The 25,101-nt window shown below is 44.5% G+C and overlaps 2 protein-coding genes across 3 annotated transcripts in view; both read right to left on the reverse strand.

The window, feature by feature from the left end:
• usta (uronyl 2-sulfotransferase a) overlaps window positions 1-591 on the reverse strand; it is a 49,576-nt gene extending 48,985 nt beyond the window's left edge. Inside the window, exon 1 of one of the 2 annotated variants that reach the window (XM_058614419.1) lies at window positions 37-591. In XM_058614419.1, the coding sequence (XP_058470402.1) occupies window positions 37-268 (232 nt within the window). In that variant the 5' untranslated portion in view covers window positions 269-591. The remainder of the gene's footprint in view (window positions 1-36) is intronic. The other variant, XM_058614420.1, reaches the window with a different exon arrangement.
• A 2,828-nt stretch (window positions 592-3,419) lies between these two features.
• Window positions 3,420-25,101, reverse strand: part of sash1a (SAM and SH3 domain containing 1a) — a 148,042-nt gene continuing 126,360 nt past the window's right edge. Inside the window, 13 exon segments of the mRNA XM_058612712.1 lie at window positions 3,420-6,069; window positions 6,692-6,823; window positions 8,398-9,401; window positions 11,819-11,947; window positions 12,171-12,321; window positions 14,451-14,660; window positions 14,775-14,944; window positions 15,948-16,080; window positions 17,672-17,815; window positions 18,045-18,119; window positions 20,064-21,040; window positions 21,408-21,422; window positions 21,425-21,542. Of these exon segments, the coding sequence (XP_058468695.1) occupies window positions 5,809-6,069; window positions 6,692-6,823; window positions 8,398-9,401; window positions 11,819-11,947; window positions 12,171-12,321; window positions 14,451-14,660; window positions 14,775-14,944; window positions 15,948-16,080; window positions 17,672-17,815; window positions 18,045-18,119; window positions 20,064-21,040; window positions 21,408-21,422; window positions 21,425-21,542 (3,519 nt within the window). The 3' untranslated portion in view covers window positions 3,420-5,808.

Below are 25,101 nucleotides of genomic sequence, written 5' to 3' on the forward strand. Positions count from 1 at the left end.
AAAGAAAAGAAAGAAAGAAAGAAAAAAGTTTCTTACCCAGATATTGTCGGATGTCCAGCAGGATTTTAGGAGGTCCTCCGTTCAGCTGGTAAAAAAGAGAGCCGAAACAGAAGAGGAAGAGTGTAGCCATGCAGAAACCATAACCTCGCAGGGAGAAACGCAGCGGTATGCTGGAGAGTAAGCTGTGCTTTCTGTTGTTTCGCTCTCGCTCTCGCTCTCGGACGTGGTTCGGAGTCTGGTTGTTGCTGCTGCTGAAATTCTTCATCATCTCCTCCTCACAAAGCGCCGTGGAAAGTCACCCATCCGCCCGTGGAAAGTGAAACTTGTCTCCTTGAGATCATTTGAGGCGAACAGCAGCTTGTTGTTCTTTGGAGACAGCTCTGTCTCTCTGTGTCTCTCTGTGTCTCTCTGTCTCTCTGTCTCTCCTCCGCTGCTGCTGCTGCTGCCACGGGGTTTGTTTGTTGCGCACAGCGTTTTCTCTTCTCCTCTGCTCTCGCTGGAGCTTTTTGGATGACTGCTCCTTCCGTTCTTCCAGCAGAGTTAAGAGTCCATCCTTCTGCTCTCTCAGTCCCTCTGGGTGTCAGATTACTGAACGTGGAAAGAGGGGAAAAAACTTCCACCTCTCTCTCACACACACACACGAGGTTTTTCGTTGGATGGCGGCGCGTAAAACAGCGCCACACAGTGTTTTGGAAGAGAAGCGCAGACACTGTTAACAGCCAGACAGTCTGCACAAGTCTGTGAATGAACAGAAGATTAAACACAATGTCAAACAGTTGTATTATTAGTCTGAATCGATTATTATTATCATTATTATTAATAATACAACAATAAATGATCCAAAAAGATCAAATGAAATAACAAATATTGTTCAGTAATTCACAAGAAGCCAAAATACAGCATCAGCATATGTCTAACAATGTTTTAATTGTTCATTTAAATATTTATCAAGTCAAACCTCTCCCTCGTCACATACTGCACCACCTTATTATACGGCCATTAATATTGATGATGTAATGCTATTTAAAAGTCACCCATTAAAGAAGAGTTGTATTTGCTCTCACTTTGCTCGGACTGCTCGTCGTTCTCATTGTTCTACGGTTACAGGTAGAATAACGCGAGGGTCGGTGTGTGTGTGTGTGTGTGTGTGAAGCATTTAGTTGTGGTAGTTAAGCTTAGGGTTAAGGACTAGGGAATGCCTTATGTCAATAAGTGTGGGCTGTTTAAACTTTCCCCTTCCCCTCCGGCCAGCTGTCAGGAGGCCGCGCCGTATATCTTCTTAGCAGCAGAGCCAGACCCCACCATTAGTGACCGCCTCCCCCTGAGAGGCCGATCCACTTTCACTAGTGACAGCGCGGTCGTCAGGGGAGCTGCAGTGGTTCTAGCCAAAGGTAATAAAGAGGAACAGAGTCATTAAGTTAAGGGTCTTTGCCTTGTGCTTTTCCACAGGTTAAATAACACAGTGGAGTACAGTGTGCTGCTCATAAATGTATGATAGGTTTATAGTCTCTCACTGCATTGGGTTTAATGTCATCGTAACACATGACCACGGGCTGTAAAATCACATTATTCCATCGATGCATCATGTTGACCAGCCTGTACAGACGACTTTAGAGCAGGGGCCTCAAACTCAAAATGCCCTGGGGGCCGGTGAACTTCTAGTCTGGTCAGTCGGGGGCCGGGTCAAGTGAAACAAGTCCAACAGAAAAAATGAACGGTTACGTGATTAGAAAGGAAAATGATATCTTGATAATCCATCGTGATGTTGCCATTACAAAATATTCAGGACGACGTCGCAAGTAAAAGTGTTTGTGTGAATCTGTAAATAACAAAAGAGACAGAAATAAAACAGAATTAAAAAGCTTAAATCAAAATATAAATGTATAATTAAAACACTAGACAGGCTTATATATAATGAAATGTTGAATTGAATCATTTCAAAATAAGTGCAGGGCTGCGAGTTTGAGACCCTTTGCTTTAGGCCGGAGATAAAGTGCCGACACAGCAGATGTTTGTTATAGACTTTAGCTGCTAAATCGGTCACTCTGCGCTACAGGACGTGGCACATGTATCACACAGCTAAGAAAACACTCAGTAAATAATGTGTCCGTCCACCTGTAGCAGGTCTGCAGGATCAGAGAAGTCATATAAGAGACAATGGGAAACACACTGTGTCTGTCTTAAAGCTTAAAGCTCACCATCTTTGGATAAAAAAAAATCCATTAAGTGAGTTAACCCAGCAGAAAAAGAATCATTAACAAGTTTGGTGGTAAATGATCCCGAGAGCTGCAAATTCACACACTTGCATTTTTCCTTCCCGACACGAAAGTAAACTTCAGAAATCACACTTCACTCATATCAATAACTTTTACAGGAACAAACTGAACTTCAGTTCCTTTAGAATCACACGCTTTACAGAATAAAGGCAATACGTTGTGGTAAACTGAAATATTTCAGATTGAATGATTTCACTTGTATGAAGGAAAATCTTTGTACTGTGTGTTAGTTTTTTTTTGTCCTCAACCACTACAGCCACAAGCAAATCAGGACACAAGTGTGTATTGTTCCTGTTCTTCTTAAAAGGAAATGCTTATTCACTTCAGTGTCTGTTTTCAGTAAAAACAGACGCAGACCAAACACAGGCCAGGACTCAAGCCGTCCAAGTTTTTAAAAAAAGCTTCTCAGATGCCGTCCAACGGCACGGGAATTGATCAAATTGGGATCTTTTTTTGGGTTCGGAATAAAAACAAAAACTCAACATGTTTTCATTGACAACAGCTGCACTGTGACAAGAGCCGGGCCAAAGGCAGGCAAGCTGACCTGAAGAGTTTTATTCTCTTCTGATTCCAGAGGTGTGTAGTACGACGGAGTATTAGGGCCAAACCGAAGAGAGGAATTTCTTTCATTTCCTCCGCCTCCAGTTCACAAAAGACATCCAAGTGAGAGATTCAAATTTCCTCCAAGTGTGTGTGAGTCATTCTGTGTCTTTTCCTTCTTTGTGAAGCCCCCCAATCAATCGTTTCTCATCTTGACGCAGGTGCGACTTCATTCTCATAATATTATGACCTTTGTCCTCGAACGGTTTCTTCAGTTTGGCCCCAACACTCCGTCGTAGTATAGCAGCCGAACCTTTAGTGGTACAGTTATATTTGGATTAAACCCTGTCACTTAAAGGTAATATTAGACACCATACTAAGGCTAAAATAATACAAGAAAGGAAAATAATCACATGTTTTGGTTTCAACTTTTACTCCTTGTATATTATTAGGGTGTTATCAAACAGGGAAGACTATAATTACTTAACCAAGACGACTAAAAATAAGCCACAGGTCATGTCTACATCTTTCCATTCCTGTTTCTGTGCATGTGTGCATGTGCGTGTGCGTGTGCGTGTGTGTGAACAAACCAGAGAGCCAGTGTGTGGCAAGAAACAGTCTTTTTTTTAATTATACTTAAGAACGACAAATAGTTATGGACATTACTTTTGTTGTTTTATCGATACACAGGCAAATCTTTATGGACAATCATTAGGTAGATGAAAACCAAAATAAAATAAATTTGTACACATATCTTACAATACATACTGTATGTTCCTCACTGGCTAAAGCAATATGCATTATGCAGGAAGGTATTGCTATTCATTATCGTACAGCTAATTACAGTCGGTGTGGGAAAAAAAAAAAAAAGAAGCAGAAAAAAAAATAAAAATAAGTTATTTAAATATCAATTACATATACAGAATGTGCAACGTCTGCGGAGCATTTCATATATGTAATTAAGAATTAAAAACAGACTGGAAGTAAGTCGCCCGGACAAGTTAACTTGTTAAATGTTATTAAAATCGGGAATTCAAGACTAAATTATAATAATAATAATAATACCAGCATCACCAAGTGAAAGCCTTGATAATATCTGCCAACAAACTGAACAAACTGTGGCCAATGTCACCTAGAAAACAGCTAGATTTACCCTCTAAAGTGCATTTACAGTGTCAGTCTTCTCATTCCTTACAAAACACTTAGTTTGTTTTAATAGTGACCGCCTGCTCTCACTTTCCCAGAGAACCACCTTGATTGAAGAAAAGGCATCAGACTAAAAAAAAAATCTATTTATCAAGTGCCCACTGCAAATAAAACAAAACAAAACAAAAACAAAAGAAAAAAAGGAAGCAAATTTAGCGAGAACGGTCAAATTTAAACGTGACGTCCGTGGAGTAAACCTTCGGTTCAGCTCTGGCTGTGAAAAAAACAACAACACAAATTAAGAATATTACAAGGTGATGCAGCAATTGTGCAAACGACGGAGCCACAAGACTTTGTGGTTGTTTTCAGTTTTGTTGTTTTTGGGGATTTCGTAAGAGACTGATCAGACACACGTTTCCCTGATTTTCAACTGTTTAATGTCACTTTTCACCTGATATGACGACGGCTCTGACTCCACCCCACCCTGCCCCGCCCGCCCACACTCGGTGCGTTTGTGTTTTCTGACTAGGTAAGTAATTACAGCTACTGTGCCGTTTGTTTTAAAAAGTCCCAGACAGCTCATTATCCAGCGATGAATCTTAATTTCCCGAGCGTTTAACCACCAGAGTGTCGACAGACCAATAAAACGCTGTTATCAGCGGCGTCTTTGGAACATTTTTATTCTCTCCTCTCTGTCCCACAACTCTCTACATGGAGAACATGTTCAGTGAACGCGTTGAGCGGGTTTGGGAGGTAGTGGGTGGTGGTGGGGGGGGTTAGTGTTCACCATCCTTTCACACTTTGTCATCGTGCGTCTGTAATTTTCTGATTTATCATCTCGAGCTTTTGCATGAAGAAGAAGAAGAAGAAAAAAAAAGCCACAATCCCTCAAAAGTATGTTCCATACGGTCCATATCTTTGTGTGTGTGTGTGTGTGTGTGTGTGTCACACATTCAAACATGTAAGGCAACGTCATTCAAACTCCCTTGGACACGCAGAGAATACGTTGTCATGGTAGCTGCAGTAAATCCAACCACCACATCCCGCGCGTGCATCCCAGATACTGTGTGTCGTAGTAGAACAGGAGATAACAGTATATAATAATGAAATATAAGGGGCGTGTGATGTCAGCCGCTTCGAGCTGAGAAATGCAGAAAGGCGTCCACATTCAAAAAAAAAAAAGGCAAACACACCAAATTTTAAACATATAAATCGTTTTCAAATGAAGATACTCATTATGCTATAATACAGGAAAAGGAATAGAGAAGAAGAAGCTGTAGCGGAAACCACCAGTTATTCACTCGTTGCCTTAGTAGCAGTCCTCATCATCCTCCTCATCATCATAATGAACCTCCTAGAAGGAATGAGACGCCGTGTGTGCGCGAGGGAACAAACCTCAGATAACGTTGCTTTGCCAGCTGAGATGGAAATGGAACATGAATGAAATATTCAGGAAATAAACTGTCTTTCTCTGAGTGGAAAAAAGACAAGAAAAGGAAAGAAAAGATCATACAAAAGAGTGTGCTATCTTGCTTTAAAGGCAGATCCAAGTCTTTATTGTAAGACTTTGCGAGGGTGTCCCCCAGAGTCTACAGTCTCACTTTTCTTTCTTTTAAAAAGGCATCTGAGATCTTGTCTTGGCTGTTGAGAGAAACTCCTCAGTGACGTAAACATTTGGAAAGTCCAGAGTGACAAAGAGACGCCAAACTCAAGTCTTTGACGTGTGCGAGAAGAGGAAGTACTGTGCTGCGGTTCAGTCCTTTGTCTTTAATCCCCTCCTGACCGTGTTTAAACGAGCGCGTACTGACCAGTGAGTCGATACCTGTTATCCAACCACACGCGGCGGTTAGGACTGCACCGCTCCGTGTGCGCTGACCAGTCGCGCCTCGCTGACCAGCCGGCGGGCGTGTCTCTGGTCCCGCACGCCGGCTTCCCACACGCTGCTCTCCGTCAACAAGGCCACGCGGCTCAGCGTGTCGACTCCCGCCGCCGACAAGGGCGCGGCGTACATGGGCAGGCCGATGGAGACGAGCCAGTCGGCGACGGTGCTGACGTTTCCTGAGGGCAGAGGCTTCCGGCACATCTCTGTCAGACCTCCGGAGGGAATCTGAGAGACAAGGGAGGACACTGCAGCGTTAGGTACAATGTGAGGATGTGAGTATAGAGAGTTTATTGTCTTTGACCTTTTTTTATTCGTCATGTTCAGGAGTGAAAATAGACTAAATGAAGTCAATTTTAGGAAGTGTACTATACTCAGCATATAAAAAGTCACCACATTCCGCCAGGTTGTTAAATATTTCATTCAGAAATGATGGTGCCAGCGTTGAGTGCAGGGAAATTAATGTCACAACTGCTCTATTTTCATGCCAGCGTTCCAAACATGGACTGTGCTTAACATTCACCTCAACACTTTGAATTACAACACAGTAACAACATGGTAATATTATGATAATACCATCTTATACCTAGTGCAATTTAGTACAACCTAGTATTAATGAGGAGATAATATGACAGTAATACTATGCTATTAAGTAATATAAACATAAATAAGTGAATAAACCATGTTTTTCACTGTTATTACTAAGCTTTTACTTAATGATAAATCTAAAAATGAGATGGTATTACCACAATATTTACTCCTATAAAACTATTAGCATATTGTTACTGTACTGTAATGTAAAGATCCAACAACAACGACAGCGAAGCAAACGTGAGTGTTGTCGCCTTACAGCCATGCGGTGTTGTTTGCGGAGCTCTTTGACTCGGAGCTGGTCCAGGGTGGAGGCCACGTCTTTGACCGGCTGCTCCAAGTCTTCAGAGTAACGCTGCACCAGCGGCTGGGGAATCCCACACCGACCGTGCTGTGGGAAGACAGTGCCGAGAGATGGCCACGCAAGAGTCACTTTACAATTCAACCACACGCTGTACTCTCATGTTTTAAAGAAGACATTCTGATGCACTACAAGTGTGAGGCACTTCTTCTTATTCTCACAGGAAACAGGAAGCAAAAATGTGAGGGATAAAGTAAGGTAGAAAACTGTGTGTGTGTCTGTGGGGGGTCTTCTAAAGGATGAATAGGTGCTTTAAATCATTTGCATGGTATAATTAGCAGTTTCTAAACATTTTCCTCATGTTTTGGTTCATGTGTGATTAGATCCTCTAACTTAAAGGGGAATTCTGCTCATTTTTGCCATTTTTGGCCCTATGTCTATAGTGGGTTCACTGATGCAGGTAAAATCCACTCACTCACTCTCACTCTCCCGCTCCAAGGCTGTAGGTTTGCGTGTGGATGTGTCCCCACTGAATATTCGGAGAAAGCCTAATTGTCCGTACCAATTTTAGAGACGGGGCAACGTGTACGCGGGTGCGAATGCTGCGAGAGCGTGAGCGGATTTTTACTAGCATCAGGGGAGGAGACTAGAGATAACAACCTGAGTCGAAAACAAGCACTTTTTTTTAATCAATATAACTCAGAATGGCACTTTTGCCGCCCGAGGCGATCTACTGGACCAACTATGAAGTTTTTGTAAGTACGATTCACGTACACACCCACACGTTTAAAAACACCAGAATTCCCCGTTAAGTCTCAGGGAGAAGAGAGAGGGGAGACAACACGTTCAATATTTATCATTTGAATCTTTTAGTCTAAAGTTTTAATCTCTAGTTGAATAGGTTACTATAGTCTCCTTTTATCCCTTCAGGCAACACGTTGCTTCTCCAGCAGCCTCTCAGGTCTCACTGCCACTCCACTCACGACTAATAGGAGTCCAGCAGGGCTGGTCCTGTGGTCTGCGAGGATTTCTCACCTCATCCCTTCCTCTGTGTGTGTGTGTGTGTGTGTGTGTGTGTGTGTGTGTGTGTGTTGTTTTCTGCCATGTTAATGGGGCCCAGTCTGGGGTCTGGTGAGTGGCAGAGGACTTTTATAACCCCGTCTGCCTTCAGTGAGATCCAGCCCCCGTAAACTTAACAGTCTCAACCGCATCATAGTGGGACTCAACCCACAGTCTCCCACTCAGCTCCAGGCAGTGTATTTATTATAGTGCACACACACACACACACACACACACACACACACACACACACACACACAAATAAATGCCATAACATGAAAAAAAAAAGACATATGCGAATAGACTTTTTTTAAACACTAAATGAAATCCAAAGCAAAGCTGATGCTTTTGGCCTAAACACAGCGATTTGGGTCCAAGCCGGAGTGAAATTATGACTGAGTTAAGTTAGGCATGTTATTAAAAACAAATGCAGCCTCAAGTTGAACCCACTTTCACCTCAGGAGCTCTTATAAAAGTGTAAAAAAATGTGCACAAAGATAAAATACCGAGGAAACCAAGCTCGATGTACTTTGAAAACAATACCAGATTGTTAGCATCACCCCCGTGTGAAATGTGGACATTTTTCTGTGATGAATCACACTGACCTTGTCAGAGTAGGGCTCCTCCGTGAGATCAATGCCTTCAGCCTCCAGCCGTTGTTCCAGCAGGGTGAGCAGGTCACAGCTCATCTTGCTGTGGGAAGCCTTTCTGGAAATGGCCACCTTTCCCCCGAGATCTGCGAGCCACGGAGGCTGGACCGGCGGCTCCTCGCCCATGGATGAGGCTGATGAGGTGGCACAGGGGCTGGCGGGGGTGCTCGGGGTCTTGGCGGGGAGAGCGGGAGCGCCGGGGCTGCTGCTGCTGCTTCGGATTATGGGGCTGCTGGGGTGAGAGCGGGTGAAGGAGTGAGTAGGCGAGGGAGTCGGAGACGGCGAGGGGGGCAGGGAGAGAGGGGAGTTACGCAGGCCGTTGGCCAACCTTTCTCGAGACTTTTTGGCAGGGACGGGGGGAGGGACTGGAGGCTTTTTAGGGTGAGTCCGAGTGACCCTCTCCCCACTGGACTCAGGGGGACTTGGAGAAGAACTGGAGACAGGCGGTGGGTGGATGGGGGACTGGGGTGGAGATAAGGCAGGGCGGAGAGTCAGCTGCGAGGGTATGGGCGGTCTCTCAGATCTCACTTTAGGGCTCAATGTCGGAGTCCCGTTCTGAGCTGGAGAACCCTCATCTCTGCAGACCTTGGAGATGGATCCTTCCTTGGCGAGTTTCACCTCCACATCCAGATCCTTGTTCTGCTCGTAAGTCTGCTCCCAGTGCAGGTCGCCCAGGGAGTGGGAGCGTTTCCAGGGTGCGGTGGTCTCCGGGGGTCCGTCCAGGTCCTCACAGCTGCGGCTGGCTGGGATGGGAGACTGTTTTTGGGCTTTACGCAGCCCCAGCAGGTTGAAGCCCTTAAGAGAGGGTTTGATGAAGAAGCTTTTGGGGAACTTTGTGCGCTGGTTCTTGTTGTTCTGCTGCAGGGCTTCCGTCGACAGGGTCATGGGCAGAGTGGGGTAGTCTGGAGACTGCAGTCCTGCCGAGGAACGACTGGAACGGGACGTTTTCCTGCTCTTACCTGCAAAAGAAAAAGACTCGTTCTCAACCTGGTGTTCACCGTTTCCTCACTCTTAAAAAGAGAAAGCTGTTTCCACTTCGTTTGAGACATTCTCTTTCTTCAGCTGCCTACAGTATAGCACTCGCTAATAATAATAAAATCTAATTCATATTTATAGATTGCACATGGGTCAGTGATTCTTCATTTAACTGCCTTTCATCCCCAATGTCTGACTTTATGTGTTTTTATGATGGCTTCTTCCTTTGGGCAATGTGATTCTTTACTGGTGAAAAACATCTATGACATTTAGAACATATTAGAAGCATTAAAGGCTATCATGAAAATATTATTACACTTCAGCTAAAGGTCTCGGCCTTCCACTGTCAAGTGCCTTGTTATATTATATGTTGGGATTTGGTGTTAATAATAAATCAGCCAAAGGCACGTCATTTAAAAACAAATACCCGCTGATATATGTAAATATGACATTCTTATTGTTTAAGGCTTATCTTTAAACCACAAGCAAGAGAAATGTTTACAATCCTAATCCGCAATAATAATAATTAAAAAAAGATCCAGATGGGATATTTCAGAAACATTGGAATCACTTACCATCTCTCTTTTGACTGGGAGAGCAAAAGTGGAGAGATGAGATGGGCGGGTGCCACATAGCGTGGTTTGCCAAACACTTTAAACGGTTGAACGACGGAAAGAAGTTCAAGATGAGAGTCGAGAATTTTTTTTTTCTCCCAAAAATGCGACCAGTTCATCATTTTGGTACTTTTGCTACAGTCATTTATGAGATTATATTAAACTGAATCATACGACGGTTTCAAGGCGATGCTAAATTTACTCAAATTACAACGTTCATTTTTAGACCGTGAACGAGGTCCGCTGCCCGTTCCGTGAAATATTCTTTAAAATTATAAAAAATACTACTCGTGAAGCTGGTTAAAGATTTTTCAAAAACAAGTTCCTCATACATCAGTACACTGTGTGTGTGTGTGTGTGTGTGAGTGAAAGCAGAAAGATTACAGAAATCGTGTCACGACACGAGGAAGAAATCAAACATACGGGAAAGTCCATGTATGTTGAAGAGAGCGTGTACGTTCAGGGCTCCACAGAGCAACTCTTACTTACTCTTTTTTTGGCTATTCTGTTTGCAGATGCACTGTGGATCCCTGACCGAGTGAGAGGAAATGCAGAATGTTTGCTAAATGTTATGCTACTGGTTTGTGAACAGTGTTTAGTGGTTTAATGGAAGGAAACAGAGAGTGTAAAAAACCAAAAAAAAGAAGAGAGAAAAAAGGCGAAACATAAAAATCAAGCAAGCAGCACCAGAGTCTTTTAAAGAAGTGGTTTTTATTCCACAACTTAAATCTCTATTGTGGCAGATTGCACACTTTAATGTTTAACCTGAATAATACACACACACACACACACACACAAAGAGGAAATCCAGGATCTAACCCTGGATCCCGACAGATATAGGAAGAATTTTTTTTGTCAAAGCAGTGATTTATGAGTGATAGAGCTGTTAAAAAGAATGATCTGTAGTGGAGAGGAAAGCTTAGAGTTTTATGAAGAGAGATGGACTAACCTAAAAAAAAAAAACTAAACTAAACATAATCTCACATATAATAACTCGATAAATCTATGCACTGCAATTTAAAAAATATTTTTTTTATCCACATCTTTTTTTTAGGCACATACTGTTTGATGTTTTCGTGCATCAGGGAAAGTGACGTCTTGAGCAGAGATTTAAATGGCAGATTTAAATGGCTGCAACAACAAAAAACCCAACCCCTTAAAGAATCTTAATTGCAAATAATCAGGCATTTTGACATGCTGCTTTGCACGCTTCCTTTCATACATTAAAAACACTTAACAAAAATACTCTCTCAGCCCGTTCTCATCTTCCTGGTATCCTTGAGTTGGCCTTGAGCTGGGAAAAGTGAGTCCATGACAGGGCAGTGAGTGTGTTCTCATCAGAACAGTTCCTCCCCCCCTCTGCTCTCCCAGCAACGTGGGGCGGACTAGGCTTAATGCTCTGGGGCCTGGCTCCCTTTCAGTTACAGGTGGACTTTGGTGCTGATGATACACAATCCCTAAAGAATGGAAATAGTGGTGAAGAAAGTGGAGTGAAAGAATAGTTCATGAATTTCTCTGCAGCACCCAAACAAGAGGGGGTAAAGGTGTGCAAAGGTGAGGGTTTAAGGGCGGGCGGGTGTGACAGAAGGAGGTGATTGCTTGGTAGATGCTGGTCCAGAGGCATGAGATGGACAGAGTGTTAAAACAGAGAAGCACGGCAAAGGATGGAGAGGAGGTGGAAGCCGAGGAGAAGGCAGAAGGCGAAGGAGTCATGGCGGCACTAGGACTGTGCTAGGCCTTAGCTACGCTAATTCCCAGTGGTCGAGACTATGCGAAGCCATCATTACCATTCTCCAGGTTCTCATTGCTCTCGTAACAGCCGGAGTCGCGTGGGGAGTCTCCCACCAGGCCTCGGCCCTCAGACAGCAGCTTCTCTTGGGAGCCCGACAGGCCGCTGCGCTCCGGATCGCTGCTGCCTGAAGATACAGAGAAACAGAAAAAGGTCACGAGGTGAGGTGGTTTGCCTGGAGTTAAAACTTGTTTACTTAAAACTTTCTTGAGGCGATTCTCAGAAGCTGACCTGGAAAAAAAACTATTGAAATGTTAAGATGGTATCTGCATTTGAGTGAGTTTGAGAAAGGTTGAGCGCGTTCTCCCACGTCTATCCGAAACACACGGTCCACGCGACACAGTACTTACTGTCGTACTCTTGCAGCAGCTCTACAGCGGTGAGCAGCACGGCTCGGTGCTGGGGATCTTTGATGTTCAGCTCATCCAGGTCCTCCTCCTCGAGCAGCTTGAACGTGTCCAGGTCCTCGTAGCCGTTGAACAGGAAAGTGGGCATGTGCTCCTAGATGACACAAATACTGATGTCAAGCCTGAGTTTTCAGTTCCATTTGCAGGGGGCTGAGATTGAGGGTGTGTGAAGAAGAAAACAAACACACACACACACTAGACTCAACAAAAATACACTTTGGATTGGAGTCATGGGACCAGTGACACCAAACACACACAAAATACATTAGGTACAAACATGGAGGTAATAGTATGGAGGAAAAACTGCTCACAGGATCCACTTGGTGTACTTTAAAACCCCCTGATGAGTCCAATCCAAACTACTATTCAGATTTTTAGATAGCATGTAATCATGTCCGGATGTGGCTAATTCGGTTACAGCGGCCTCAGCTGTCAGCACACTTTATAATACAGCACAGTGTTTGTCAACAGACATATAAAACCGTGTCGTACTGACATCAGTGAGTCAGCTGTGAACATCAAGTACGAGCGCGGATTGTGTGGCTCCGCTCTAAAGCTAGTGTCGCCCCGACCGAGACGGCGAACACGAAGGGAAAAACCCGCCAAAGTCACGTGGGAACGCGGAGAACTGGAGAGGGAGACGAGTGCGCCGAAAATACTCCGCGACCACATGCGACTGGTTTTATACAATAACACAATGACACATCAAAGATCGTCGCTCGAACCCGTGAGGGCAGAGAGAGAGAGACCGTTTAAATCTAAATCTTGTGTGAGTGCACACTCAGCATTATTCGCTTTTCCTGTAACCGCGTCCCACTTTGAGATATCGCTGGGCTCTTCGTCCATGTGACCGACACACACTGTGGACAAATGCGTCGACTGTGCGTCCCCAGCGAGGCCGTCAATTACGACGGTGGAGGTTCAAAAGAGGAAAAGCTTGTGTGTCTCCGTTCTATTTCTGCCGAATGATGCAAGACTAAACAAAGGGACCACCAACTGACACAAACACGGGCAGCCGTGTGTGTCTCCTCACTCACAGTGTCTTTTCTTTTTTCCTTTTTGTCCCTTTCAGTCGTGGAATAGAAACAATGTCTCTGAAAACCAAAGACTATTTGGGAGACAGTCCACCGGGCCAAGACTTAAAGGGACGTGGAGATTTACACTTTGCGGTTCCACACAGACGCTGTTGATGCGAGTCTCAAATCATCTGGCTTTCCAGTTTAACCAAAGGTTATGTAGCATCTACAGCCATATTCATTCTCCTCTGCTGTGTGCCAGCTGAATCATTCCTCATATAGATTTATGGGGATTATGAGCATGGACAAAAGAGCAGAACATAAGCAAGACAAGCGTTTACTTCTGCAAAAGGTTTCCCCTAAACACGTAACTCACAGAAAAACCCTCATAAAGCATGAGCTAATTGTTTAAGGTCCTTTACTGTGAAACGCTCTGCAGCGTTTACTCTTAGTTCTAGATTGTTTTTTATCTGATACCTCACACCTGGTCTTTGTTTGTGAAATGATGTTTGTTTCATTTAGGCAGATGTTTACTTGTATAACTTGTTACTTGCCACCTCTAACTCAGGAAAGTAAAAAAACACTTCTGAAACAAACAAGGGAAATAGTCAAACACAAATGATGCTTGACAAAATCACTTATCTCAAATAAAAGAGTGGAATTTCACTCTTTTTTCTTTTCTTTTCTGTAAACCACAACGCAATAAAGTCATAAAACATGTGATAGGATAATGAACATATTTCCCACAAACTCAAAACTAAAGTTCTGTACATGTCACAGTGTTATTCGTCCACTCTAGGGATGTGATGGTGGATAAGGGACGACGTGATTGTTCTAAAGTCCTTTTAAGTCCCACACTGACAGTTCAGAAAACCGACCGAGTGGCAATTATGTTGAAATTGAGACTTGGTCATCAGGCTGCCCCGAGATAAAAGTGTCTCTCTGTCTCTGTCTTTGTGCACATTTTGATGAAAGAGGTGTTATTTGATTGGGTGTGGTTGTGACACGTGGGGGTTCATGTTATTACATCAGTGTCAGTTCAAGCATCCAAAGCCCTGCAGCCTTTAATAACCTGCACTATGTTTATCTCCGCTTCAATATTTCACAATATCACACTTTGGTTTTTTTAAGATTAGATTTTTCCCGGTGTAAATCCATTCGACTTTACACTTAAGACTAAAATATAACGTATAACGTATTCCTCTACCTTGAGGTTGATGCGATCCAGCAGCTCCTCCACTGAGGTGGGCTTGGGTTGTCGGCCCTTCCTCCTCCTCCTCACGGGCCGTTTAGGTTTCTCCTCCTCTTCACTCAGCACATCCACATAGATGAACTTGAAGGTGCCCACCTTGTTGTTGAGCAGGCCCATCCACGTTCCCATAGGCGGTTTACTGATGATGTCGATCACATCGCCACGCTGGAGGATCACACGAGAAAAAAAGACGCCGGTCAAAACCGAATGATTCATATAGAGTGTTTTTTTAACGAACACCTGGATGAAGGATGAAGGATGAAGGACAGTGTGCCGTACCTTCAGTTTGAGGGAGTCTGTGTCGTACGGGCTGGGTGTAAAATCAGTGTGGACTCTGGCGCGACCACAGAACGGTCCCCTGTACGCCGGCTCCTCGTCGTCGCCGTCCTCCGACTTCACACTTTCTCTGTTGCTGGCCGATGAGTCGGTGGTGCTTACCGTCTGACCACCTGCACACAAAAACACACCAGGAAGCGTTAATATATGCTCAGGAAATGGCTGACTGTACATCAAAATGATGTATAGATCAATGTATCACTTTCTTATGTCATTTTTCTCCAAAATATCTCTTATTGTTACCGTTTAGAGCTGCAACTAACGATTATTCACATAATCCATTAATCTGCCGATTATTTTCTCGATTAATCGTTCGGTCCATAAAATATCAGAACACCTTAAAAATGTTGATCGGTGTTTGTCAAACCTGGAAATGATGATGTTCTCAAATGTCTTGTTTTGTCCACAAACCAAAATAATTCACTTTTAATGATTTCTTTGTTATTCAGAGCAAATAAATGAAGTAAATGTTCACATTTAGGAAGCTTAAACAATCGGAAATCTTGTTTTAATCATTAAAAGATTAATTGATTCAGCTCTATTACTGTTTAATGTGTAATAAATACTAAAAACTAAAGAGTTCTTCAGTTACAGATCCAGAAAAAAGCGGCATATCTGCAGCACGTTTAAAAGTCTGAAGGGAAGGCTGCCGAGAGCGCGTCGACGTGTGGAAATCGGAGGGGCACGGCTTCCTACCTAATCATTACCGTGTGTTTGCCTGTCTGCTTGCATGTTTGTGTGGGTGTTCTACGGCTCCGAATCACTGCGAGTCGGCCAAGTGTTTGAGTTCACTCAGGGGCGATGGAAACATGGGGCTCAAGTAAATCAGATGATGTAATTAGAGAAGTTGACCTTCAGAGATCGAACACACTTTAGGATCGCAACACGTGGCAGAGCTTTCACGAAAGGAGGAATTTATCTTATATTATTAAAAAAGTGTCAACAACACCTTTAACACAAGCACGGCGATGAATAAACAACCTTGACCTACATGGCTGAAGTGCAGTGTTAATTCTGTGCTGGTTAATTATGCGTTAAAATAAAGATTAAGAGATGTTTGATATATTATCAACAACAAAAAAAAAACCCAAGTATGCCTTCTCAGAAAGCTCTTACTCATTGAACTCTGTCCGCTGAGTGAACTGCGCAGACTTTCCACTGAGCCTCCGGCCTTAAGCTTCGGCTTCTCCAGAGAGTCGGTGTCGGGCTGAGGGGACTGAGGGGAACCGGGGGCTCCATCTGGACTGGACTGAAAGACAAAAATGAGAGGATGGTCGGTGTTATGCGGCTGGCTCATGAAAGACTACAGGGAGCAGACCGAGGGGACGTGTACAGAGATGAGTGTGATTTAGAAGTTCACATGTGGGGGAAACACAGAACGTTGGAAATCACACGAGGACATGGTGGAAAAAATGAAGGCAGGAGTGACGGGGGGGGGGGGGGTTTATTGATGTCCAAAACAGACGCACACATGTAAAACTAAGTCTCAGCTTTTGATCATCATCTTCATCGTCATTATTATTATTATTTCTGGACACCTTCCTAACTTTTCTCTGACAGATTATATTTGTTTAGTCTGTTAAAACAATAATAATATCATCATATAAAGATGAAAAACATGCTTTGCTTTGGCCTGCGGTTTTCTTCTGTACCCGGGAAGTATTTGTATTAAGTTAACATTTCCTTTATGTGGCGATCCAGCTGCACCGACCAATGAAGTCATTCGTAATAAAAAAGCTCTTTCTTACTTCCTCTTACACCAAACCATAATTGACATCCCATATGTATACATTCAGACTACGTCCCTTAATGTCTAATGTCCTTGTGGAACGACTGACTTCATATGGTGACACTGGCACCGTTTGATCTGCTCTGTAAAACAGTGCACCACTGGATCACTTTGCATAAAAGAAAACAAAAATAAATAACACTTCATTTGAAGCTTTAGTTTTGGGTTGAACGTTTCCAGATCTCCTTTCAAGTTAGAAAAAAAAAAAAAGTCTGTACATAAACATATCACATTAAAATCTACTATACATGTTTTATTTGTTTCACTTATCCACTAGGTGGCATTGTGGACTGTAAAATGACCGCTGTTGAGACATGATGACAAATCAATTTTTATTTGCTCTCCCTCAGTGAAAGGCTCCGTGACTCATGTCAGGATATGTGGGTCAGCGTGTTGCTGACCGCCACGATGGACACATGTGACATCAAGCGTCAAGGCTGGACAGATCACTCGTTTAACCAGTGGATGCCCAGAAAACCTCAGGCCAGAGTAGATGATACACTCACACTTAGAGAGTCTTCATTTCCTAAGAACAAGCCTCGGGGGACACTTGCATCATTTACATGAGCTCAGCATGAAGCGCCCGCCCCACCCCGGCACTCTGAGCCAAGTCAGAGCTCAGCCAAGAGAGAGCGAGAGAGCGAGAGAGAGCGAGAGAGAGCGAGAGAGCGAGAGAGAGCGAGAGGAATCCAAATGTATGTTTTTAGTCCTCTGTGTTTATTCTGTAACTAACACAAATACTCTCGCCCACTCGCAGCCTGTGGACAGCAAATGTGGCCACGAACGCTGCAGAACTTCCTCTAAGTGTTTGCAGAACACGGGAAGCTTTTGTTCCTTCGCGGCTGCACCTGGCTCCTTTTGTTTTTCGCGGCTTTAACGTAACGTGTGGATTGTGGGATCATTTATGTGTCAGCTACTGTTAAACAAAGCTATGGTATGGTAGAAAACCACTGGGAAACTATGACATGTTTAAACTGAGCTGAACTTCCTCGAAAAAATAAAGCCTACAAAAGTATACATCCGTGTGTGTCCGCGGGTGTTTATGTCTAACCTGCTCAGACAGGGAGCTGCTGTACTTCTTCGACATGCGTTTCCTCATCGTTTCCTTCACCGACTTGACCTTCTTGCCCAGTGAGATCCGAGACGTAGTGGGGGATTTGACCACTTCTCTGTAAATGGCCTCCTGCTCTTTATTCTGTTATGTGAAGAAACAAGATAAAGGCAGGGAGGGAGGCGGGGGGGGAGATGAAGAGAGAGTGAGGAAGGAGGAGGAATCATCAGAGATGGAAGAGGGGAAGACAAAGGGCAGGGGGATCACAGAGACACGGGAGAAAACAGAAGAGATGCGGTGATTTAGTGGGACTTGAAAGTTCAGCTCATGCTCCTCGCGGCCTCTTCTAATTGTACAAGCTGCCAGCGCTTACATTGCCCTCGGAGCCTGTGTTGACCACATGGAGTGACCGGTTGGACAGGTCGAAGCCTCCGAAGCTGCACGTTCTCTGTGGGGGGGGAGGAGCCAAAACACAATCACATGAGTGACACCCAGAAGGTCACGTTAAAGCAAATCCCCACCCCCCACATCCACACCCACCGAGGGTCAACTCACAATGATTCATGCTTGGCGTTGCACGTGCAGCACTTTGATTTATGAGTATGCGCATATGGGTTGTGTGTAACTATGACGTCGCACGGGACCGGGGACAGCCGACAGACATGATGTAACACAAACTGTTATATGAGCTCCTCTTTGAAAAGTTGTTAAATTACTGCATGGTCCTAGGGAAAACGAGCTGCTATATATTGAGCGTGGAGAGCTCACAGTTCAAACTTGGATCCTGCAGAAAAGATGCGGCGGGACTAAATTAACCTGACTTGATGTGGCAAACTCTCACAGTATGTCCACTGCAATTACCCCGCTGGAAATCGTTCTGTGGTTAATTATGAGAAATGCAAAGCGGGGCTTATTAAGCAAACATGCACACTATATAGGCTGGTTGCTTAGCGCCTACAATGTGTTATTCTCATCAGAGATATTCTAAAAAAAGAGAGCAATTTGTTTCTGCTGAGAGGACAGGGTGGGATGTGTGTAGATTGTGTTTTATTTTTTTTGACAGTGACATAAGAGGGTAGACGCAACAAGGGACTATGACATGAAAAAAAGTCCAGGATGTTATCACTAGACAGGCTTTTTGAATCCATCCCAAGCTCTGTGGTATGTCACTGACACACATGTAGACACAGACATGCATATACAGCATCTGCAAAAAAAAAAAATGGGGAGGGCACGTCTCCTTGGCTTCCAGACCTTTGTAAGCGCTCAAATTAACTCCCACCAACCCTGGATGAAGGATGTCCATGTAAGAAGAACTTGCACATTTAAAGACGGTGTCGATATTAGACGTCCACAGCTGCAGTCCACATCACAACTCCCCAGGAAAAGCACAGTTTGGAGAACAGACATGTTTGAAGAGGCGTCCAAAAAAACAGAACTCTGAATGCGATGGCGATGTTTGATGGAATGGACATGCATCCGGGAAAAAAAATGTCTTTCGGAAAGAGATAATTATAAGGAAAGAAAGAAAAAAAGAGAGAGAGATCACATCTGCAATTATAAAGGCACGGGCCCAAAAAACAGAAAAACACGAAAAGCAACAACAGAAAAAGTGGATTCGGAAGTTGTTTTTTTTTGGATGAGAACGACCTCCAGTGATTTCACCAGCACACGACAGGATTCAGGTACTCTCAAAGCTGCAGGATAGCTCCTCTATAGTAACTCCCATCTAGAGTGTTTGTCACCATCTGTATTAATAAATAAACACAGGTTAACTGTGGGAATCAGGTGAGATTCTTCCAATAATACCAAACCAACGTCAGTGTTTGTTAACTTTCCATAGTTTTTTCTCTTTCTCTCACTTTACATTGCTATGCTCGGCCTTTTAAGATCAATTTTTAATTTGAAAAGGAGACTTCAGTCACTGAAGCTAACTTATTAAGGCTATTCCTTGAATCTCAGAGACCATGCGTTGTGCACCTCTAAGGATGAGCTGCTCCGGGCTTGTCTTAATATCTTCTCTGCCCACTGGGATCAGAGTGTGCGAGTGCACGTGGTCATCGGGGGATCTGACATTCATAAAAAGCACTTATGAAGCCTCTGCTGTAACTTAATATCTCAAGTGAAATAAAAAAGGCTAGAGCCAAAAGGCATTAACTTAAAGGTCAGAGAAGAAGGCGTTCCTCTAAGGCCTGTTAGGTCTGTGACATATTCTTGACGTCTGCAGCTGCATCACTCTAATACAGAATTCTATCTTCTTCTAAGTCGTGTGACGTGTCGTGTGTATCTGCGAGACCTCCCGGTGTGACATCCGAGCTATTCTGCAACGTTGAAGTACACAGAGTCCTGCTTACACGAGGCGGTCGACTTAAACCTCACGGTCCAAACTCACAGACTTCTGCTGGATGCGCAAGAGCACACGCTTGGTGCAGCGGTCTACGCTGGCCGCCCACTTCCTGTCCGCCTCACGGTCCTCCTCCAAAAGACAACAGCGCTCGGCGCGGCTGAGGGTGACTGGGCGGACCAGCTGGGCCCAGTTCAGGTGACCGTACAGGCTCCGCTCCACCACATAGGTGATGTTCAGCTCGCTGACTGCTGTTCGACCACGCAGCCTGCGGGAGGGGAACACCCAGCCTCCTCCGCCACTTCCGAAACCCTTTGATTTGGCTACATCACAGCGTGCGGGGGAGGAGGGGGTGACAGACAGTGGGGAGACGGGCGCCTTTGCGTTGCGTGAGCGCTGGTAAAGTAGGTGCTTGGTGGAGTAAGCGTAGTTGGGGTCGGGTTTCCGGTGTGTCCAGCTGCCATGGTGGCGGTTGGCAGGTTGGTGTTTGGGGCTGCTTTGTGGACCGTCATCCAGAGAGATCAGGAGGCGAGATTGGGAATGGGGTTTGGGACGAGGTTTAGTCAGGCCGTAATAGGCGTAGAGGGCCTCATTGTTACTTACCCCGTGGGAGATGGAGCTCAAGGCCTTCCGCATTTCGGCGTCAGTTGTGGAGCGCGACTGTTTCCCCTCGTCATCCAATCCACAGCCATCCAACTCTGAGAAGGAAGAGCCGCTACCGCCGACACCAGAGACGGAACCTCCCAGGACCCCAGAGCCGACCGGGGTTCTCCTGGGGGGGCGTATGAGACCGTGGGTGCTGGAAGATTTACTGAAGCTTTTGACCAGCTTGTGACCAGACCAGGTGTCTAAGCTGCTGGAGGAAGGGGAGGTCGTCAGACTGTCTGTGTCTCCGTCGAGAGAGAGCTGATCCTGGGCGAGGGAGGGCAGAGAAACCTCCTGGGGCAAAGGGGGTTTCTTTAGGACCCCAGTGTACAGAGCTGTGTTGTCCTCACAAGTGGGAGGTCCTTCCAGATTCAGAAAATCTAAACAAGACAGAAAGATCAGCTTGTTTGTTCCACAGCTAGATTTAAACATCACATTACATGCAGTCCCATGACCCATCTGTGGTTTTTCCTAAACCACAGCTCGCCAGGCCGACGTTTCAAAACACATTCTTTAAGTGTGAGTATCAGGCAAAACCCATGATAAAGAATTTGTTACGTTGACAAAAAAATATCAACAAAAAACATCCTTCTAACACCGCTGTTATACACAGAGCCCTCGGATGGAAAACAACAGAAATGCGTGAACAACACATGAACGTCAACTGACTGGTGTAAATAAAATGTGATCTAAGGTTTGTCAAAGTGTAGGACAATCAAAGGAATTGACAAATGAGGGGTTGCAAACCTTCAGAGCCATGCTCTTGCCCTCTTCCACCTTGATGAGTTTTTTCCTGACCCGGCGCGTCGAGTTGACCAGTTTATGGAGCCGTTTGAACTTCACAGAGTCCTCAGATTGCTCATCATCTGACTGTTCACAAGACTAGAGGGAGAGAAAAAAGAGGGAGGGATGATATAATAAAAGGGACAGACAGTCCAACATTTGATTAAAAAAAAAAAGGAAAGTTAAAAAACTATAATGACATGGATGAAAGCGGGGAAAGTTTTCTCCTTTAACAATTCACAGAACAGAAATATCAGTAATGCATGGTTTTGTCGGGAATGGATTCAAACACAAACGTTGACAAATGTGCTGTAAGATTTCATAAAATGCAGTTATGTGGCAACAGATGGCAGCGTCGTTTAGAGTGGAGTCAAAGTTAGTGAGGTGAGAAATGGGAGAATTTGCGAGGACGGTGGTGGTGGTGGTGGTGGTGCACTGCATCGTGCGTGCAGGTCATATTCACAATAAACAGACAACACACACTGAAGTAAATGAACCAGTTTGGCTTGAGAAAAAAAAACAACACACAGACAAAGAACGACACGGTGAATCAGTATTATGATAAATAATCTATGTAATGTTATGTTTCCCTCGGAAAGGAAATGAAAGGACGGTGGTCGTATGTTATGGGTGTCAGCATCTTCTCACTCTGCAAAGTGGTAGTGGAGTGATAAGGATGGAATAATGAAGTCTCACACACGCATACAAGCCTCACTCTCCACACAGAAAATCCCCAAAGCTTTACGCCTGCATGAACATATTTTTTGCTATAGGCTCGCTGCGATGGCGAGCTGAGCTCTGGCACGATGATCGTCTCTGGCTGCAGCCACCGTCATTATCATGCAGCTCAAACAACTTAATTTGTTCCTATTTTGCTATTGGTTTCCACAGCAACACCGCCTCTCTGCTTCCACAGTTGAGGTTGACTGCAGACAGTGCTTGCAGCAGAGGGACACAGGCACACATGCACGCTCAACATACACAGCACAAGACAGATCTGGGGTTTCCGGGGCTTAGCGCTCTGATAGAACACAGGCTTCTCCTGCAGCTCTGGAGCTAACAGGCAAAAACCACTTTCCTGCAGAGTTCTGACCGCTGGCCTGGTTCAGAGGCGGCTGAACTGTGACTCGTCTGCAAATTCTTAAACCGGACTAATTGATGCACATTGATTAATGAGCTTGGCATCGTGCAAGTCCAGTTCTATACGTGCAACTTTGACATCTCTTTTCATACCGGCACCCCCCGGCCCTCAGCTGTTTAAGGGTGCAGCTATTCATGTGAAGTCTGACAATGTGCAAATCCATAAGTGCACTTTCCCTTTGCTCATTTCACAATTCCCTCAAGTGAACCACACAACTATGCCTGCTGCGGCATTTCCTTTCCTTTCATTTCATTTGCTCTGGATATTTGAGTCTATTAGCTTCAAAGACTGAAGGGCAACGACAAATCTGTGTCCAAGAGGATTCCTTAAAAAAAAAAAAGTGACAGTCAACAACTTCTGTTTGTGAAGTTTAAAAAGCACTTCAGGACATTTTATAGATAAAGCCAATAATTTATTCTATTCAGCGTGTAATGGAAAGAAAGAGGCACGGAAGATGTTCAGGAGGTGACAATGACTTTATAGTTCAAACTCGACCGCGCGGAACGATATCCCAGCGAATGACCACATAAACAGGGAGACGGAGACACACAGGAAGGACCCAAACATACGAGGCCATGAATCTTACGGAGCTGAAAGCCTATCATCAAAAACAAGGTCAATGAAACAATTCCAACACCATAATTACCATTTCCCTACACAAACGACTTCAAGGATTGTTCCCAACAACTTGAGAGATGCACTTAAACTTTAAAAAAAAAAACAACAACTATAAACCAAAATTCTTGTGGTGCACACACTGTGCCACAGAAGTGGAAGCTGAACTTACCGCCTCAGTTTAACCAGCGGGGAATCACTTCCTTTGTTTCAACACGCGACAGGTTAGGCAAGAAAGGGCTGCAACAAATCCATAAACGCGCCCGTTCCTTTCTCGTGCATACGTGAGATCCAGAATAACCCCTGTGCTCCTGTGCACATGCGGGCAAGATAGAGCGGCGGTTTGTTGCTCAGAGGAATGAAGGACTATTTTGGAGAGGCGCGTCGCACAGCCAGCAGAGAAAAGGCGTGTTGTGCGCGGAGAACAATCCCAGCATTTGAGCCCCTATGACCCCGTCTTGGCCCCAACATCATTAATGGCCAGCTCTGGAATGTGGGCCCCGATCGCCAGAGGAAGACAGACTTCAGAAAGACAGCATCCGAAAAGAAAAAAAAGAAGGGCACAGAGCAGCCACAGAATTGTATATCACAGGCATGTCAGCTGCACATATGTATTCATATGTCTGCTTATAAAAGGAGGTCGCACACAGACACAAAACTGTTACTATTTGAATTTGGGAATGACCTAATTCACTTCACTTCTGTAGAGAGGGGCAGTGCGTGACACCAATAGGGGCCCCTGTAGACTAGAGAGATTTCCTGCAGTGGCCAATTTTGGAACATGGGTCAAGATAAGACACTCCTCCTTTTCTGGCCCTGAGGTAAGTACAAAGTCTTATCCTCTACTTCATCTCCCTTATTTCCTTTCTGCCTCCAGTGCGAGCGGTGAATCGCAGCCTCCAGAGCCAATCTGTGTGTTCCTCAACACAATACTCCATCAGTGACACTTTATACTCTGCCCCGTCTGTAACATCGGCCCCCACCCCCCCTTCCCCCCCTCCCCCATCAATCAATTTTATCCTCGACAGGATTGAAGCACATCTGTCTGGAGGCTGTCGGGTCAACTTTCCATTCACTTTAACTTGCATTCCAGTGCAAACTAAAGCGAGTTTGGGAGTAAAGGCAACGGAAACTAAAAGGAAAATAGTGTGTAGCTGGAAATAAGTAGCACATTGCAACATTGCAACATAGGAACATAGCAACGATACATGTGCAGTCCTTTATTTTCTGAGTGTGTTTGCAATTTCTGTGTTTTGATGGACTCATTTCCTGTGAAAAGTGGGTCAGTGTTTGAAACTGTATGACTGAATGCTTTTCCCCCCATGATGCAACTCTGTGCAGAACTGATCAAAAGCCCCTCTGCCCACGGCTCAGGGGTAGAGGGAGTTGTCTCCTGTCGGCTGTGCTGAAACCATGTCGATAGTGATATGCTCAAAAAGACGGTACGTGTAAAGCAGCTTTGCATCGTCATCAAGACTAGAAAAGTGCTATACACACATATATATATATACACATATTTATATATATTATTTATTAAGACCTGAATCTGTACCGGCTGAGCTGAAAAAAAGGGGGGAAAAAAGAAGGCAGAATAAAATGACTGATGCCAAATGATTGTCTGAGCTCCAGCTCCACATCTCACAGAATCTGTGTAACAGAATCAGCTTCACACTATCAAATAAGCTCAAAGGTCTTGACTCGTTTAACGGTGACTGTAGAGATTTTGAGGCTCTTGCTCTATAAAGAATCCCAGCTGACAAAAAAAATCAAGGCATTTTGAATGGAACGATGAATGGAAACGGACCCGGTCTAAAATTCCATCAGCCCATTATTTAGTCACCACGACAGCCAATTATGACTTTGTTGAAGCACATTTTGAAAGTATTAACCTGATAACTAAAG

The sequence above is a fragment of the Solea solea genome, chromosome 17 (assembly GCF_958295425.1).
Source record: "Solea solea chromosome 17, fSolSol10.1, whole genome shotgun sequence".
NCBI lineage: Eukaryota > Metazoa > Chordata > Actinopteri > Pleuronectiformes > Soleidae > Solea > Solea solea.